At 35.0% G+C, this 18953-nt stretch overlaps 1 protein-coding gene across 2 annotated transcripts; it reads right to left on the reverse strand.

The window, feature by feature from the left end:
* Positions 1-5371: 5371 nt before the first annotated feature.
* On the reverse strand, positions 5372-18462 carry LOC127119144 (protein RST1). 2 transcript variants are annotated; one of them, XM_051049336.1, is made up of 25 exons: positions 17970-18462; positions 16934-17218; positions 16713-16796; positions 16317-16593; positions 15705-15955; positions 15271-15454; positions 14986-15170; positions 14766-14866; positions 14211-14286; positions 13546-13677; positions 13384-13465; positions 13154-13226; positions 12682-12841; positions 12444-12574; positions 11910-12001; positions 11480-11571; positions 11190-11405; positions 10997-11074; positions 10419-10601; positions 9181-10071; positions 8782-9078; positions 7094-7753; positions 6776-6926; positions 6509-6627; positions 5372-6107 (listed from the first exon to the last, which is right to left on the reverse strand). In XM_051049336.1, exons 1-25 carry the CDS (start codon positions 18360-18362, stop codon positions 5742-5744), a joined length of 5559 nt encoding a protein of 1852 aa, XP_050905293.1. In that variant the 5' UTR covers positions 18363-18462; the 3' UTR covers positions 5372-5741. The 2 variants fall into 2 exon arrangements, with proteins under 2 accessions (XP_050905293.1, XP_050905298.1); XM_051049341.1 differs by lacking the exons at positions 16317-16593; positions 17970-18462 and having other exon boundaries at positions 16934-16988.
* Between the last annotated feature and the right edge of the window lie 491 nt (positions 18463-18953).

An 18953-nucleotide genomic window follows, 5' to 3' on the forward strand; every position in this document is an offset into this window, starting at 1 on the left:
TATGCTTTTGTTTTTATTTTCAACATCCTCACACAATCCCATTTCAAAGGTTTGGAGAGAACCAATAAGCTCATCAACCTTCATATTGCAGATATCTTGAGCCTCTTCTATAGCAGTGACCTTCATGGCAAATCTCTTGGGCAATGATCTGAGAATCTTTCTTACAAGTTTTTCTTCAGACATTTTCTCTCCTAAGCCACCATAAGTGTTGGAAATTTCAAGAATATTCATGTGGAAGTCATGAATAGTCTCATCCTCCTTCATCCTCAGATTTTCAAACTTGGTGGTCAGCATCTGAAGTTTAGACATCCTCACCTTGGAGGTACCTTCATGAGTTGTTTTGAGAGTATCCCAAACTTCTTTAGCCAGCTCACAGTGATGCACCAGTCTGAAGATGTTCTTATTTATCCCATTGAATAGTGCATTCAAGGCCTTAGAGTTTCCAAGGGCTAATGCATCTTTCTCTTTGTCCCACTCTTCTTCGGGAATTTGCATAATAATTCCATCTTTGCCTGTATTCGTTGGATGTTCCCATCCTTTGTTGACAGCTCTCCAGACCTTGCTATCCAGAGACCTCAAGAAGACTATCATGCGAAGTTTCCAGTCATCATAGTTAGAACCATCCAACATGGGTGGTCTATTTGAGAATCCTACATCCTTGTCCATGGTACTAGAAAGTAACGTCCCTAGATCTCACCTAGAAATTAACAGGCAGGGTGCCTGCTCTGATGCCAATTGAAATTCTAGTAACAGACTATCGATATCACACTGGATGTTATGACATCCAATTCTGCGCAGACAAGAATGATGCAGAACATAAATGTAAAAGACAGTAAATAACACAGACAATTGTTTACCCCGTTCGGTGACAAACACACCTATGTCTAGGGGCTACCAAGCCAGGGAGGAAATCCACTATAAGCAGTATTAATTCAGGACTTAAACCAACTGTTTAATCCTATCACTTAAGACCTACCCAATGCAATTTCAATCTTAAACTAAGACCAGAGTTCCTACTCACTCCCCCTCAATCACCACAGTGATTACAACCTTTAATTTGTTTAAAGTCAATGGCGAAGTTATACTTCAAACAACTCTTGATTGTGCTTAACAGCTTTAATCAAGAAACACAGCACTCACGCTTAAAAGCTTAGAGTGACACAACAGTTACAACTCAATGAACACCCTAGTCCAATGCAATCATCTAGGTGATAATTGCTTGGCTCACAAGTTAAACCTAATACAAGACACAAATAAAAATACAACAGTGAAGTATGATGGTATAATAAATTCTTCACGCTTCAAACCCCTGAGTTGCTGAAAGTAGGATTGCCATCCTTTTATAATGCAGCACTTGAGCCTTGTACTTGTATTTCCTAAAATTAAGGTTAAGCCAGTTAACCTAATTTCCACACATTAGGGTGCTACAAAATAGGCTATATGTTAGGCCTCTTAATTGTATCTTAGTTGTTAGTTTCCTGGATTTTAGCTCAGCTGTTAGATTCCTGAAAAATAGCCGGATAAAAATACTGAAACAACAAAATTAACTAGCCTACACTTTAGCATATGCTGTCAGGAATGAAAGTCATAACATTCAGTTTGACGTCCAGAACACGGGCCATATGCTAGGTCTGTTATTCTCCTGAAAAACAGACTGAAATAAATACTGAACTGTAGCAGAAAAACCAACCTGCCTATAATTCAGTATCTGCTGTCAGGGATGAATGTCATAACATTCAGTTTGACATTCAGACAATAGGCTATGTGTCAGGTCTGTTATTCTCCTGAAAAACAGAATGAACTAAATACTGAGCTATAACAGAAAAACCCAACTATTTTATAGTTCAGTACTGCTGTCAGGGATGAATGTCATAACATCCAGTTTGACATTTAGTAAATCCTGTATTAGTTAATCCTGCAGCATACTACTCCAGCATGTCATGACATCAGTCAAGACATCAGAGTACAGCTAGTGTTTTAACACAAAATGCAGCCAATCAAAAACATCTACAAGAGGTGAGTACAATAATCTCGCATATTGTAGCACAATACCACTACACTTCATCATATAAGAAGGCTTGGATAGCTAGGATAAAGGTTGTTGAAAAAGTGTAAGGCAATTGGGAGGAGTCTTACAAACAACTTTCAAAATACATGTTGGCTCTTAAACAATATGCTCTAGAGACTATTGTCAAGTTGGAAACGTTGCTCGCGTATACACAGACGAGACGTGTGCTATTGGAAATGGAATATTCCATCGTCTCTTCTGGGCGTATCAACCATGCATCAAAGGTTTTTCTTTCTGTAAACCTATTATACAAATTGATGGTGCATGGTTGTACAGGAAATACAAAGGAATGTTACTGATGGCAATGGCATAAGATGGCAACGACAATATTTTTCCAATCGCCTTTGCCCTTGTTGAAGGGGAGACTGCTGAGGGATGAAGTTTTTTCCTAAGAAATCTCCTATTGCGTGTTGCACCTCAACCTAACTTATGTTTGATCTCTGACAGACACTCTTCAATCATCAGTGCATATAATAACATTGATAATGGCTGACAGGATCCTCCTTTGACGTATGTCTTCTGTAATAGACATATTACTCAGAATTTTATGCAAGAGATCAAAGACAAAACGTTGCGCAAGAAGGTTGTCAACGTAGGTTACGCATTATCAGAACCTTCTTTCAAACACTACCGCGAAGAAATAAGATTTTCAAGCGCAGATGCAGTACGGTGGATCGACAGTATTCCATTGGAGAAGTGGACTAGGGCATACGACAAGGGTCAACATTGGGGCCACATGACAACAAATCTTATGGAATCAATGAACTATATCTTCAAAGGCATCTGAAACCTATCTATAACCTCTTTGGTGCAGGCAACATATTTCAGACTAGGGGCGTTGTTTAAGACCATGTGTTCTAAATGGAGTTCAGTGTTACAATCTGGGCAGTTGTTCAATGATGCTTTAATGAAATTCATTAGACATGAAGTTGTCAAAGCAAACACATACGTGGTCACGGTGTTTGACCGTACTAAAGGTTGGTATAGTGTTGTCGAGTCCATTGATCACAATGAGGGCATGCCGATAGGACAGTACATAGTGGAACTAGATAGAGGTTGGTGCGACTGCGGAAAGTTCCAAGCCTTTCGTACGCCCTGCTCCCATGTCATTACGGCATGTTCAAAGGTTCGAAGGGATCCATCCTACTTATTATCTAACGTTTACAAAGTCACCAGCCTATCAAATGCTTACAAAATTAGTTTTTCCGTAGTGGCAAAAGAGGATTACTGGTAAGAATATCAAGGGGACATTGTCTGGAACAACGAAATTATGCGAAGGAAGAAAAAGGATCGCCCAAACAGCACCCGTATTCGAACCGAAATGGATATGGCGAACAAAACGGTTAGATTATGTAGTTCATGCCGTCAGTCAGGTCACAATTGTACTAATTGTCCTAGTGTTGGAACGAGTACAACAAGATAAATTCACATGTACCTTTGTTACAATATATAAAAAACTAATTTTATTTCATATTATAAGTTTGTGAGGAAATATCATTACATAAACAACAATACAAACAACTAAAACAATTAAAATACCATTACAATAACTAAGCGATTACAACCATCAAAACAATTTTGAACATGTAGTGCATCATCCTATGAACGTCTCTGTCAGTCTTAATATCCACTCATTCACGCACTTCTCCATTTTGGTTGAACGTGGACACAAGTCATTGGATTCTTCTAATCCTTTCACCATCTCCAATTTCTCCATCTAACAAAGTGTTAAACGTACGATTAAGACGTTCAAACGAATCTATATTCCAAAGTTGAATCTTTATCGGAGAAGCAACGACGGAAAATATTAAATTGGGATTTCACTTGTGAATGTATTCAGACATGGTTAAAACTCACAAACTGGAAGGAGGTTGAAGTTGAATGAAAGAAAATGTGGTTGTAGGGTAAAAGTTATGTGAAAAATATGGCTGAAGGGCGAAGTATTTATAGAAGAAGTATGAAAATGCATGTGTCAAAGGACTAGGCGCCACACATGTCAACACATGTAGGCGCAAGCACATGCAACCACATGCATGCACCAGCACCCTTGACGCCATCGTGCATTGCTTTTAAAGCATGCACCAGTGGTGCTAACCCCTCCTCTTGGTTTAAAATGGATTTGTCAGTTCATCTAGCGCATCTATTTTGAAACGTGATTATTTCGGTAATTTTTTTGAAATATTGGTTATTTTAGAATTTTTTTTGAAAAAAATCTTATTTGGGTTTGAGTTCGAGTTTGGATTTTTCTCAATTGTAAAATTTGAGGTCAGATCAAATAATCGGGACACCAATCCCACTCAAATTCGTCCCGAATCTTTTCCGTTTATTTAACTATGTACTTTACTATATTTAATTTTGATAATTTAAAATATTAAATATGTGTTTAATATTTTAATGTTTTAATAATTTAAAATATTAAATGTGTTCAATATTTTTATATTTTAATATGTATTTATTATTTAAAATGTATGTATGGAATGAGATTGTTTTATTTTGTGATTTGTAATATTTAATTTTAAGAAAAATATATTTTTATCAAAAAATAATTTTATTAGATAGATAATATTAGGGTGGGGATATCCGAACTCAATTTAAATTCATTTAAAATAGGTTTGAGTTTTAAGGAGGTAAAAACCATAGTTAAAAAGCTGTGAAAATATGTAAGTTATTAAGGTATTTTATTTTCAGAAACCTTTATGTCTGAAAATAACTTTAAATATGAGTATAATTAATTTCTAATTATTTCTTGCTGAGAATATAATTCTTAGACTTCAAACAAATACCTCTTAACACTTTTGTTAACGTTTATTTTGGATATAAGTTACGTGAAAATAAAAATATAAAAATTTAATTTACAAATATTTTTTAAAGAAATTATTTAATATATAATTTGATATTTTTTTAAAAAGAATAGTAGTTATATTTTCTTTTAAAAAATGTGAAATTCCGTGAGAAAGAACATTTTCACCTTCTTTTCTTGAAAATAAAATTATAAAAATAATGAAAGTTATATAAATTATTCCATTTCAAAAATTAAAAATATTTTTTCTCAATCTTATATAACAAAAGTGAAGGTATGAACTTTTACAGTAAGTGAAGAAAGCAATCAGATAGGACCTTCAATAAAAAAGTTAAAGTAATGTCAAAGATGAAAACAACATTTCAACTAAGTTGAAACTCATCACATCACAACTACTCAACTCTAATAAAGTTTGGAATGACGGCCAAAACTCAAGATAACACAATGCAAACCAAAATAACTCGTCAAGTGTCTCACTAAAAACTTTAGCAAAGAAAATCCAATAGGATAAAAATTTGATGAATAGAAAAGAGTGTAGCTTATATACAAAAAAAATAAATCATTGCTTAAATCTAAACTCTGGAGGACCAAATCTATTACGATTGGAAACTTCAAAAACATCTTTAGTTGAAGTTAGAACCATTCAAAACGAAAGAGGCAATCTTGTTAGCACAAAGGTTATATTCACTATATCTACAGCTGCTTCTCAAATTGAGTGTACTAGAACTTTTGAGCAACTCATGTTTGTGGAAACAATTTCCACTAATCCACGTTTTACATTGGCATCATGGTGTTGGTGTGTGTTGCTTTGAGCAAAAGATATATGGCAACAAGTTTCCTTTTGCATTTTCATGCAATTATCACAATTCTCTTTCAAGCAACAACCATGCCTGCAAGCTTAAGCTGCTTATCTAATGGCAAGTACTCTTTTAATAACACACATGTATGATGCATCACTTGCAGTAGAAAATCCCCCACCATATGATTCTCACTTTCATCAATGGTTTGTGAACCTTCAACATAAGAGCTGTCTGCTATGTGCATTGTCCAATCATATATGCGTTCTGTCGATGAAAAGAGATGGGAAACAACAGTTTCTGCAACAACATTCCAGCTTTTATCTGCTAGAAGAGACACAAGTGTGACTGGTAGATCATTCAGTACCGTTTGTTGGTCAACATTTATAAAAGGCATGTATTTGCAGCAGGTAGCCGATAGCAGACCAATAAACTGCAGTGCCTGCAAAATAATGAAAATTATGGATATATCGTGATTAGGGGCTAAAACAATTTCAACTTGTACATCAAGGAGTAAAAGATATTTTCTTTAGTTCATAATATAGAATTATACTCAAGTCCAATAATGGAGAGCAGTGGCATAGAAAAGCCAGACAATTCATATGTACATCAAGCTTATAACAAAAATTTACACTAAACCAAGATAATTTAGTTTTCCATTGAATGTCTTAAAATCTATGTATCATATACTTCGAATAAATGAAATATCAACCATTTGATCAGATATTAATTTTACGGATTTATTTTTATTCTTATTATAATTTTGAAATTGGACAAGCAAGATCTGCATAATAATTACTACCCAACAAATTTTAATAAAGATATCAATCTTGAGTTTCCTACCGTAGAAGGAAAACTGGACACACAGCTAATTTCAAGAGCATCAATAAGCCACTGCCTTTTAAAACCTATCTCTGCATGATACAAAACAGCCGCAACTTCCAAGAGAACATCCCAGATTCCTGCAAAAACTTAATCTTAGCATCGACATTTCCAGCTCAATATGTTGCCAAGTTCCTACCATTTTTGAAGTGAATGAATAAACAACAACTCTGATTCCATTTAGGCATAACAACTAATCTGAGTTATGATACAGAACAGAATACTAACCTTGTGATTTGGAGCTCAATATGTAAGATTTCATTTTTCCTAGTTCAATTAGAGGAAGAGAACCGGTTTTCACAATCTTGATTTTAGCATGAACCTTCTTTTGGACTTCAAAAGATTTGCATGAACTCTGAACAAACTCCTCTTGTGAAACCTGTGTATATAAATGATCATTTCTATCACATAACTCAAACAGACTTACAGACATCGAGTATCCAATAAGCTTGACCTCAATCAATTATAATCAGTGGCAAGGACGATTAACTTTAAGCAAACAATAAAACATAACATTTGAACATAATTGAATCAATGCATGCATACCTTCAGGAAATCCAATAGCCAACCCTGTGGAGCCTTCCCTAAGCATCTTACAGCCTCAGACCATTCCTCTACAGAACTTGTGTCCCCTGACATTACACTGCCAGAAGATTTCACAACTGGTAATAAGGTAAATAGAACCTCCATGCATCTCTCAGCATGTGATATGTGGCTCGAAGTGTCCACAGAAACTTCATTTAGGCACTCATAGAGACCCTTCCAGCATGAAAGGCGCAACAAGCATTTTTTGTAGGTGTCATACTCTTTGTATGAATTCAATGAAGACAAGTGATAACCCACATCGCCAAATAGCTTCTCAAGCCTGGAGCTTGAATATACTTTTACAAGGTCTGCTAGATGATTTAGCAGACAGCACTGCAGATTTATTTCTAGTGTCTTAAACCGAGAAAAGTCGGACAGCTCGTCAAGAAAAGTTAGCAGTGAATCAAATTGGTTTGCATGAGCTATTGCAAACAGCACGCACTCCTCCCTTAGAGTTCCTTTCTTACAAACAGAATCTGTTGCTATGGAATCAGTAACCTTGGCCTCATATCTCATACAACGCCTAATAACTGCCCCCCAATCCATGCTTGGTAACCTGGGAGCTCTTGAAAGGCACCCTAATATAGCAACAATTGTACCAGCATGTATAGTACTACCTTGCTGAATTTGGACAAGACATAAATTGAGAAAAATCAGACCACTAAAAGCAAACAACTTGGTTAATGTAATAAACTTGTTAAGTATAGGAGGTATATAAATATCCTATCATATACAACTATGCCAGCTTAATCTAGAACATAGAGTTAAATAGAAGAATCATCGTAGCAGATACAGCTCTGTGTAGCAATATGGTAGGCACCAGATGAAGTAACACAAATGTGAGTTTCATGGATGAACCAAAAGCAACAAAATTCAAGATGACTATGTTGTTTAAGCACAGCTGTTGCAAATAACGCATGCACTTGTGCATGCAGAGTTGCAGCCCCAATTACACTAGGAAAATAATATTGACAACGACTACTATAATATGTTGTAGCATAGTCATTAGTATTGAAATAATAATAATAATAATAATAATAATAATAATAATAACAATAATAAACTTATATAGTTTACAACAATATTGAAATGATTTTAGCATGATTAGTATATTTAACAAGACGAAAAAATGAAACCAATCAATATTAAACAAATATATGAGTGATCTCAAATATTGATTTTACGTGTCATGTGATCTTTGAAAGAAACGAATTTCAGCACCCAATTTGAATGATCAACAGAGTTACTTATAAGTATAACTATAACATAGTTTCTGTAATTTAAGAATGATCAGCAGATACTTATAAGTATAACTAACAGTTTCTATAATTTGAAGAATGAATTTTAGGATTTAAGCTGCTAAAGTAGTTAGTTAATTTTCCAACTCCCAGACATGAAACATAAACACTTCAGATAATTCAAAGATAAAATGTTTACATCAACTTCAAAATTAATTACACAGGAACACAAACCTCACATCAAGCAAAGAAATGTATCACGAAGGGGAAAAACAGAGTTACAGAGGGAGAGACACACAAACAGATAATGAAAGACAAATAACGAATATTTTATACTTAAAAAAATATACCATTCACTCAAAAAATAAGCACACTAAATATTTGCACACAAAATATGGGCAAGAAATCTACCTCAGTGTTTTTGAACTCCATAAGCCACAAACTAAGTTTAAAAACCACACTGTCCTCGGGAAAATTATGAGAGACGGGTTTTGAATTAGTTTCAGTCACATTACCATCACCATCAGCCCCCAAAAGTTCCTTGGACCATAAATGATGTCGAAGGAAGGCGAGTGCCCAAGAAGCAAACTGTTGTAGCTGATGATTATCGGGATTCTGTGCCACAAGAAACATTTCTTGCACCAATGATGTCAAATATGGCTCACAGACAGAGCTTGAAAGGAGGGGAGTCGTGACAGAAGAAGAATCCTGCAGTTTACATTACGATATTTGAATTTGAATATGAAACAAGGAAAAGAGACAAATATACATTGAGATAAATGGTAACAATTTTATGACAAGGTAAATTACCTCCTGATAAGTAGATTGCCTGGTGTAATTTGGAAAATTCATATAGACCAAAATCCCTGTACCAGCTCCCATAGCAGTAACTACTCCCAGCATACCACCAAGATGAACAAGAAAAGGGAAAGGATTGGAATAGCATTTCCTGAATAGTTCAAGTAAACATTTAACACACTCAACTTCAACAGAGTGAACACCTTCATTCAGTATACACGAAATTACTGTCCCTGCTCCAATGCACGACGCCATCAGTAAACTATGGTGCAAAACACCAGACTCTTTCACAGATATTAACTCAGAAATAAACTTTTTAAAGCCAAGCGCAATATGGTCCAACTCATTATCATCCATCAGTTCCATTCTTTGGCAAAAAGTCACTACTGTGGGAAGTGCAATACAAGATCCCAATGCCAAAACAAAATCAGATTTTCCCCTTTGCAAATCAGAGCTTTGAAATAGGGAATTCATGTAAGGAAGCCATGATATTATCAATTTTTTTATCTTGATAACAGTCTCTATGTCTCCAGCTCTGTATAATGCACTTATAGAGGTAGCCAAACCAAGAACAAGTCCAGCAACACCCCATATATCTTCTTCCAAGTCTTCATTGTCCTCGGAGGACGATTGAAATATGTCAGCATGCACATCATAACCAAGTGGAAAGGTTGAACATAAACTATCCAAAGCATCTAAAGAGCATTTGGTTCTCTGTTGTATCATTGTAGCTAGGGCCCCGACAATTCTTCCTAGTAACTTGGATTCTGGAACCTTTTCTGTTTCCTTTTTGACAGTAGAGTCATCAGCAGCTTCAACTCTGGTAACAAGATCTTGGCACAAAAACCCCAATCCAACACCACATGCACCTTTAACAAGGGAACTTTTGCTAACAAAAAGTACCTGGAAGATCACAAAATCAGTGAAACACTGCCCTATAATCTTATTGGTTAACTCCTCTCAAAACGAACCAAATAAATAAAATTGCAGGATACGTTTCACAATTAATGCTTTTAGCTTCTAAGTGAGTGTGTATATGTGTGTAATATGTATGTCATAGCCCCCTTCATTTTTCTTAGAGGTCTGAATCTTAACTAAATTCTCCTAAGAGTTTTCACATGACTAGTAAAAGCTACGGAAATGGAATAGGGCAGAGTAAAATCTTTCAATATCTAAATGTAAGAAAGAAGACTATCTATATCTTAAAAAACATAGACAATAGACAGACAAAAAGAAGAAATAAAAAATACCTCAAGAAGTCCTGTGATGTTATGATATCTTTCTTTATGATCGGTTACATGAAGGCAACTTGAGATCAATCCAAGAGAAATTGCAGCAGACCATTGACGATGTTCATGTTCATGTTGGAGCAACCACTCCAAAAGAAAATTTGAAGCAGCGGATTTAACAGTGTGAACAGATGGAGGCAAAACCTGACAATAATAATGTCAGACTGTAAAATCAAATGCTATTATGCTATATGTTACCAACCAAAAAGATTATTAGAGAATTGGCTCACTAATTCAATACTTATTTAATTAAGCATAGCTCTAAGTGAAATCCTATATATTGGTTAACTACTTACTACAACAGATATGGGATTGGATTGGGGGATATACAATACAATACTCTGAGACTGAATTACTTCTAAGATCATCGATATTGTAAAACTGTTCATTTAAAGTGTTGTTAAAACCCATGGAATTACATTTCCATTGTCCCAACAATGGCTTATAAATGTTGACATTCCATAACATTGCAGAGAAGATAACTAGTCTGAATCTATAAAGATGAAAAATGGGTGCACAGCCATGAAAAAGCTTCTCACCACACAAAGTGCACCAATGGCCAGTGCGATATTTTCGGCAGCTCTAGGTATAGCCTCATCTGCTATTACTGTCATACTCTGCATGAAATTCATATAAGAAAAATCCTACATCAGATATGACATAAACTTGGACAGTACTTGCAACTAAGGAGGGACAGGGATATTTTTTAAATGACAAAATACAGATCTTGACCTTCAAAATATCGCTAGCAGCTTTAGAAGTTTTATCTAGGACACTCAGTTGTGCCTTAGCATCATAAGACATAATGTAAGCCTTCACCCAACGTCGCATGAAGTCTTTCCATGATTGCAATGACATAAGCGCAAGCAAGATATTTCTTGAAAGGTGAAGAGAAGCAGATATTTCCTTGAGAGCATTCTCATAAGCAGCGTGTACATATCTTGGCCTCTAAATGCTCATAAAATCAGATTAAAAGTACAGTCAAATATAAAGAGAATATATCTAATGTACGGATATCTTACTTTTGATGCCTGAAGTTCACTCATGTTTTTAGGAGTGAAAGAAAAACACAATAAAGCTGCACCAGGTAATTCTATAGCCTCATTTATCTTTCCTGCAAAGATAATGCTTACATATCAAAAAAAATTCAAATAACATATGAAAATTACATTAAACCAGACAAAGTTTGATAAAAATAATTAGTGGCAGAAACTTCACCATTCCACTGAAGAAACCACTCACTTTTTCGATTATTAAAGCACTTAGTTTTTTTTCAGATTTCAGAAAATTCTAAAAAAATTGGTTTTTATTCATTTTATACATGTATGGCAGATTAAAGAAACACAACTCAAGCATTTTATTTTATTTTTCCACCAAGCTGATCTGAAATTTTTCTCACAAGTATTCTTGAAGGAAATAAAAACACAAAATGGACAGCCAATACCACCATACCAGAAGAGAATATAGCTTGTGGAAATACATCCATCAACTTTTCAATTTTACTTCCTGCAACTCTTTTCCCCTTGACTAACCTTCGACGATTGCTAAAGCAAATGAATGGAAAAATATCAAATTTTAACATACTATCGCATTCAGCAGATCAGTAACTGGATTGTAGGATTATTAGGTTTTTATAAAGAGTGCCACGCCTCACGTTACGAGTCATAATAGAGACACTAGTTGAGTAATGTCTTTATTGTGGCTTGTAAGGTGAAGGGTGTCAGTCTTTATAAACTTATTTCAGACCTTATCTCTATTCAATAATGAAATTAAGTTTTTCCAACAGACTTCCCTCACGCCCAACATTATTGGGCGTTGATGCGTGGAAATTAATGGTGGGTGACCTGATTGATAGAATATTTTTAACTTTTATACACACACACAAGCGGTGTCGGTGTCCTATGTTTTTGACATTATCGGAGTCGATGTTGTGTCGTGTCCCGGTGTTCATGTCGGAGTCCGTGCTTCATAGGATATAATACTTACATGTGTTCATATGTTATAATCTTGACATGAAAATCCCCCATAACCTTGAGTACCATGGGACTTGTCTCAGAAAAGAATAGCTCCAAATTCATTTTCTTAAAATCTGGAATAATTTTTTCAAGCTGTGGCACCTACAAATTGGAAACGCAGTTATTAATGGAAAAAGAGTAAATTACTTATTTTTAAACAAAAATTAGTTGTCCATTTGTGTAGAGCAAGGGTTGCATCAATGTTATACTTCATATTGAATAAGTGCCTCCAGGGCTGCAATTTTAGTTTTTTCCCACTTTGTCCCATGGCTAGAGGTAACTAAATCCCAGAGAGTTAACATCACACCCTTTGATGCTTCTGGATATGCTTCTGCGTCCATTGCACCCCACCTTAGCAGAAGGCAAGTGCTGCCATAAGACAAGAAGTGACTTTTATTAAGAATGACAAATGATATTTTGAAACATATGTTAATCTAGGGGAAAAAACAATTCAATCAAAGTTTGATACAGGTGTAAAGTTCATAACCTAAAAGTTTTATAATAAAAAAAAAAGTTATAAAAACCTAAAAAGTTGGGATGCAAAAGCGCAGGGTTTTAAACTTCAAATATTCCATTTAGGCTCTAAACCATCCCTTCTATTTTTCTGGATGAAATTACACCACATCAATGTTATAGTCAAAGTCTCACTATATGTCGGCTTAGAGCCTTAGAAATGCTTACCTATGTGCAATAATAGGATCCTCTTTGTAACCTTGCACGTGCTTTGCAATGACATCCCATGCAGTGTAAAAATCTAGGCACATGAGACAGCATTCACTTTTAGAATGCTTTCATTGTATATTAAAAATGTAAAATAAAAGTAACATAATCTACTATCAGATTTCATGAATAAATAACTATTCCTAAATATATTATTTCGTTAAATATATTTTGATAGTAACATCCATTACCGATCACATCTGCTTCACAAAGGTGGACAAGGCTTTGCAAGCCTAGAGCTTTAACTATAGGATCTTGACACTCAATGCAAGACTGTTTTTATTCAATACAAACAAATAGTTCTTAGGAAAAAACACAAGGAAAAGGAGAAAGAAGAAAATCGCCCGGCATACCGAAACAGTCAAGATAAGATCAACACCCCTATCAGGGCTTTTATGGCAAACATCTCGAATGGAAGCAGCCAAACTGATACAGATAGCTCTGTCTGATGTGAAATCAGTGAAACCTTTTGGGAGCAAGACACCCTAGATATGGAGAAAATATAGAACAATTTAGGAAAGTTTGATAAGTAAGACTTTAAAGAAACAGCAAGAAACCGTATTAAAGAGTAAACAAATTGGTAACTCAACAACAAAAGGCTTTGAAATAGGCAGCCCAGAAAGAAAATACAGGAAAATCGAAAGTTATTAGATTGCAAGTAAAACTAGAAAATTTGGGCAGAACTTTTTATGACCCTGCACTGGTCAGCAATACAGTATACTGGTGCAGAAAAAGTTCATATTTGTTGTCGGAAATTTGAGGCATGAAGGAATAAGTTCTGCTCTTAAGAGATAGCATATATAGTAAACCAAGAAAACAAAAAAGTCCATATTGTTGCCGGAAAATCGAGGCATGAATGAATAGGTTCTGCTCTTAAGAGATAGCATATTTAAATTTGATTTCATTTCATTTAAATATTCTCATCTTCTGCATAAAATAAATATAAATATGTAGAATACACCCATAGTAAAATGTGGTGGCATGGGATGGACAAGAAAGTGTGGAATAAAAAGCTCACTTGTAAACTTCCAAAGGCTCTATCATTGATCTCCCATGTTCGACACAGCAATCGAGTTCCCACAGCATACAATGAGCTGCATTTAGGGAGAAACATTTAAAGATGAAATGCATTGATATTCGATATTTTGAAGAATACATGGGGACCAAATTTGAGTTCTACAGCCAGAATAAAAAATGATGACCAAAATGAATTTTCTATCTTAAAACCAAAAGTCATCTTATTAATGAGGTGAAAAGAAACATTCAGCTGTACAGTCATATTTAGAGTTCTAAATTTCAAAGAGTACTGTTTTAGGCAGATGAGCACAGCTACAGATAGAACAAATCACTCACAGAATATGTCAAACCAGTAATACTTCTGAAAATAATCAAAAGGAATAGCAATTATGCACAAAATTTGGCCTTTAATTAACACTGATGCTCAATTTCAGAATGCTAAAAAAGGACCTCAATGGTACAACATGGTTGAAAACAAAAACAAGATACCGCAAGGCAACACTAATACCAAAAAAAATTATATGACAAACAATACACAGTCTAACAGAGTACCCACTTTTTTGCATCTTTGTTAAGCATTGGCAAGATAGTTTGAACTACAAGTGGAGTCATTGCTGAGTGCGAAGCAAGTGATGGCAGCATCTCAAAGATTTTTAGCTGCAACAAGATTTAAAAATAAGGGAAGCAAAAAATTTATAGACATAACAAATGACAGAGACAGCAGAACAAGATAATAATGCCTCACAATAAGTGTCATTGCTAAAGGGAGGACTTACCAGCATATCATGGCAAATGATATCATTTCTTGTGAATATATTACTATAGAACATAATTGCTAGCAACAAAGGAACTCCTAGTTTGGGATCCATAATGGCAATGGAAGACAGAGAGTCAACAGCAGCAGCCCCCATCGATGGATGTATCAACAAAACACTGAGAACAGCACTGAGGAAGGGCGTCTCTGCAAGGGAAGACATTGAGCACATTAATCTCTTACATCATTACATCATTTAACACAACTATGATAACTAACGCCATTTCCAAAAGCTAAAGGGTTATACCAGTTAAGAATAATTCTTGAGGAAGCAAGAGAGGCAATGTAGATTTCCTACGCTCAACAATTGACAAACAGAACCCTCTTAGATGAGAAGCCCAAGATAGTGGTTTGTCATGCATTATTTCACTTTCATGCATGCCCTTTAAAGCCAGATTCAGAAGGGAAATCCTAGAAGAAGATTCTCCATCCTGAAACAACAGAAGCATAGAATTTCTAAACTAAAATTATTGCTGGGTGCAAAACTATAATTAGTATTGATTCTCATTAATTGAATGCCCTCTTTGTACGCACAAAACATGCAAACTTGCATATAATCATATGTTCATTCAGAACAACAGCATACTAATGCTTCCATCCAGAACAGAAATAAATATCATTTATTGAGATCATCTACATAACATTTTAAACAGGAAAAATCTGATATGCCAGACAAAATACCTGATACCACAGTTGTCGCAAAAGTCTCAAAACTATAATTCCTGGTGTGCTAAGATAATGAGTTTCCTCATCAATGATTGGTTTATGTCTTGGTGCCACCAACATCTTGACAAGGAGCTTCTCCAAGATGAGAATCAAATCAGTAGCCAGTGCTTTCACATATTTAGAAGGAGATGACATGAGGCTGACACAGGGAAGTAGAAACAAAATCTCTTCAAATGGAGAGGACATATTTTTGGCAATAGCATCATCTACATAGGAAATTATTACAATAAATTAATAAAATGATGACATTGAGAGTGAGCTTCAAAGGAGCATAAGTACATGGATTATTTAATGAATTTAAGCATGAGAAAATTAGGGCACAAATAAATGTTTCAATAGAAGATAGTTCTGTGTATAAATTATATAAGGTGTTCAGAATCCTTGAAGACAGATTCTATGAAATTATGAAATATGAATCCCAGGGGTATAGATTACTTAGACTCAAAGGAAAATTCGAAAAATAAGTGTTGTCATTTCAGTAAAAGAAACCCATGCTTTTGTTCACATGGGTTCAATTCCAATACTTGCATAAACCCTAAAACTGGTATAGCTATAATAAAAGTTCACCCTTGTCGTATTTCCACTTCAGGATTAAGAGGAGGAGTTTAGATATAGAAATTTGTTCATGCTCAAGTTCCGATTGAACAAGGATTGTAAATAATGACGCCATGGTCGTTGACAGACCAGGCTCCCATTGCAAACCGAGATCTTTCTGAACAGAAAACAACCGCCTTGAGAGTTCAATTATGGGCTCATGACCACCAGAGTGCCACTGAAGACATGTCAACAGAGACAGAACTGTTCCCAGGAATTCAACAGCGCGTAGTTGAACCTCGGCAATCAGCTATTAACAAGGATCAAGATCAATACAAGAGAAAGGCATAAATTACATTAATCAAGAAAACTAAATTATTACAGCGGTGAATACAAATGTGAACATTAAATTACAAGGAAGATACATACCAATTTCTCTCCGGCCATAGACTTAAGTACCACTATATACGCCTCCACCATATGTTCTACAACAAATACTAATTTCATATAGTCCTGAGGAGTCCCAAAAAGAAAACAGCAATAAGATAATTATATCATTTCACCTACTACAGTAACAAAACGTAATGACAAGAAAAAAGTGTAATTTAACTAATATATCTAATGCTCCTTCTCAATATTAATAAACTTACTTCAGAGGTCTCGTGTGGAAGATACTTAAGGCACCCCATTAGCAGCTTAAGAACAGGCATGGACTCACTCGGACACGAGCAACAGAATGATGCCATAGACGATACGAGTTGCAATCCAAATGAAGAAGAGGGTGACTCTGAACCTAACAATCTTATGATCGAAAAATCCAGCAAGGGCTTTACAAACTCACAAACTTGTACCATACCCAGATGCTTATTCTGTAACATAAACAGCAACACTTGCTGCAGGAGTTCAGACTGAACTTCCACCCGGCAGGACAACATCTGTCAAACACCAAGACACAACAGTTAAAAAAATAGTTCAATAACCATACTCTGAAAAAGAAAAAACTTGCTTTTGAATCTAAATTTACTTTTCCGAATGGACGAAAATAATTCACCAAACATATCACGAAAACTCATTTTCTGTGGTCAAAGTACGGAAATCAAACATGCTCGCAGTTTGCTTGCTCACCAAGGTTCAATCATTCAATGGGTTATTTCTTGGTATGCTTTCATGTAAACCAAGGGCACAAGTTAATGATACATTTATAGAAATATTCATTTGGAATGCGTGCATTTGATTTCTTGAAACTTAAAATTTTGTTTCATTCCACACAAAATTTATAATAATAGTAACCTTAACTTATGCCCCAAGGGCATAAGTTAGCAAAACCCAAACTAAAAACACCTTCACAAACTTCCACTCATACATTATATAACACCGACACTTCAAGATTGTAAGCGTGTCTAGCATTTGAGGAATATCATTTGGAATCACTTCCGTTTTCTGTGTTTCATTTCACAATAGGGAAAGTCAAAAGTGATTCCAAACACATAAAATTGATTTTAACATGTTTGAATGATGTCCAATGAAATTGATTTCACCTATATAACTAATTCTAACTTGGAGCTAGAATGTATAACTTTTGACTTCAAACTTGATCAAAAATGTTAACAATTGAGTGTAAGCATTATTTATATGCATAAATTTGAAATGTGAAATTCTAAAGAGATAGATAGAAATGAAGTTAACCATAACAAAAGGATGAGTAAGAACCGAAGCAAACTTCCAACCACCATTGTTCTTCTGAAAACCAAACCGAACAAGAAACCCTAAACCCTTAACAAAAACGGGCACAAACTTCGGGTCGGATCCTTCAACCGCAGATTGAAGCTCCAACAATCCATTAGTAACAGAAACAACACCGTCAGTAACAAGACGACACAATTGACGAACAGATTCATCGACAACATTGGGGGAAGATGAAGTGAGGCATTGAGAAATAGCGCGTTTTCCAGGTTCGGATTCTGAATTGAGATGATTCGGCGATGATCGAAGCTTGGAGAAGATTGAAATAACAGCGAGTTTTTGAAGAGCGGGTTGAGGGATTCGAGTTTTTTCTAGAAGAGGAGCGTAAGACTCCATTCTCACTCGAGAAATGGAAATTGAAACTGATAAACTTTTAAGCTCACTTTTCTAGTTTGAAACTGATGAACTTTTAGTTTGAAACTTCACGCATTCTCAATGTCCAATTTTAAATATTTTTTTTAAGAATGATCCAATTTTAAACTTTGTTATTTGTGTATTTTTATTAATTTTTTACTCAAATAATCTATATTTTCAACTTTATTTTAAATTTTATTATCAAAATTATTCATGTTTTAAGAGACCACTTTCAAACAAAAAAAAAATATTTGAGGTGTAGTGGTGGTGTCAAGGGGAGTGGCGACTTCAGATATTTTTTTAAAGGTGGCGCCAATTGAATTGACGTTTGCATATAGTTTTGTTAAATTTTTAATGGTGACGTCAATTTATCTGACGCCGGTGTGTATTGTATTTTTTTAAACAATAGACTATATAAAGAAACGAAAATATTTAATTAAAATTACATTTACATACGAAAATAAAAATAACACTAAAGAAGATGACTGAGTTAGCAGTTGCATTCGTCTCTTGAATGTTCGATCCTCGAAAAATTGAAATATATCGGTGAATCATCCGAATGAGGTCAAACTT

This window comes from Lathyrus oleraceus, chromosome 1 (genome assembly GCF_024323335.1).
Source record: "Lathyrus oleraceus cultivar Zhongwan6 chromosome 1, CAAS_Psat_ZW6_1.0, whole genome shotgun sequence".
In the NCBI taxonomy this organism is placed as follows: Eukaryota; Viridiplantae; Streptophyta; class Magnoliopsida; order Fabales; family Fabaceae; genus Lathyrus; species Lathyrus oleraceus.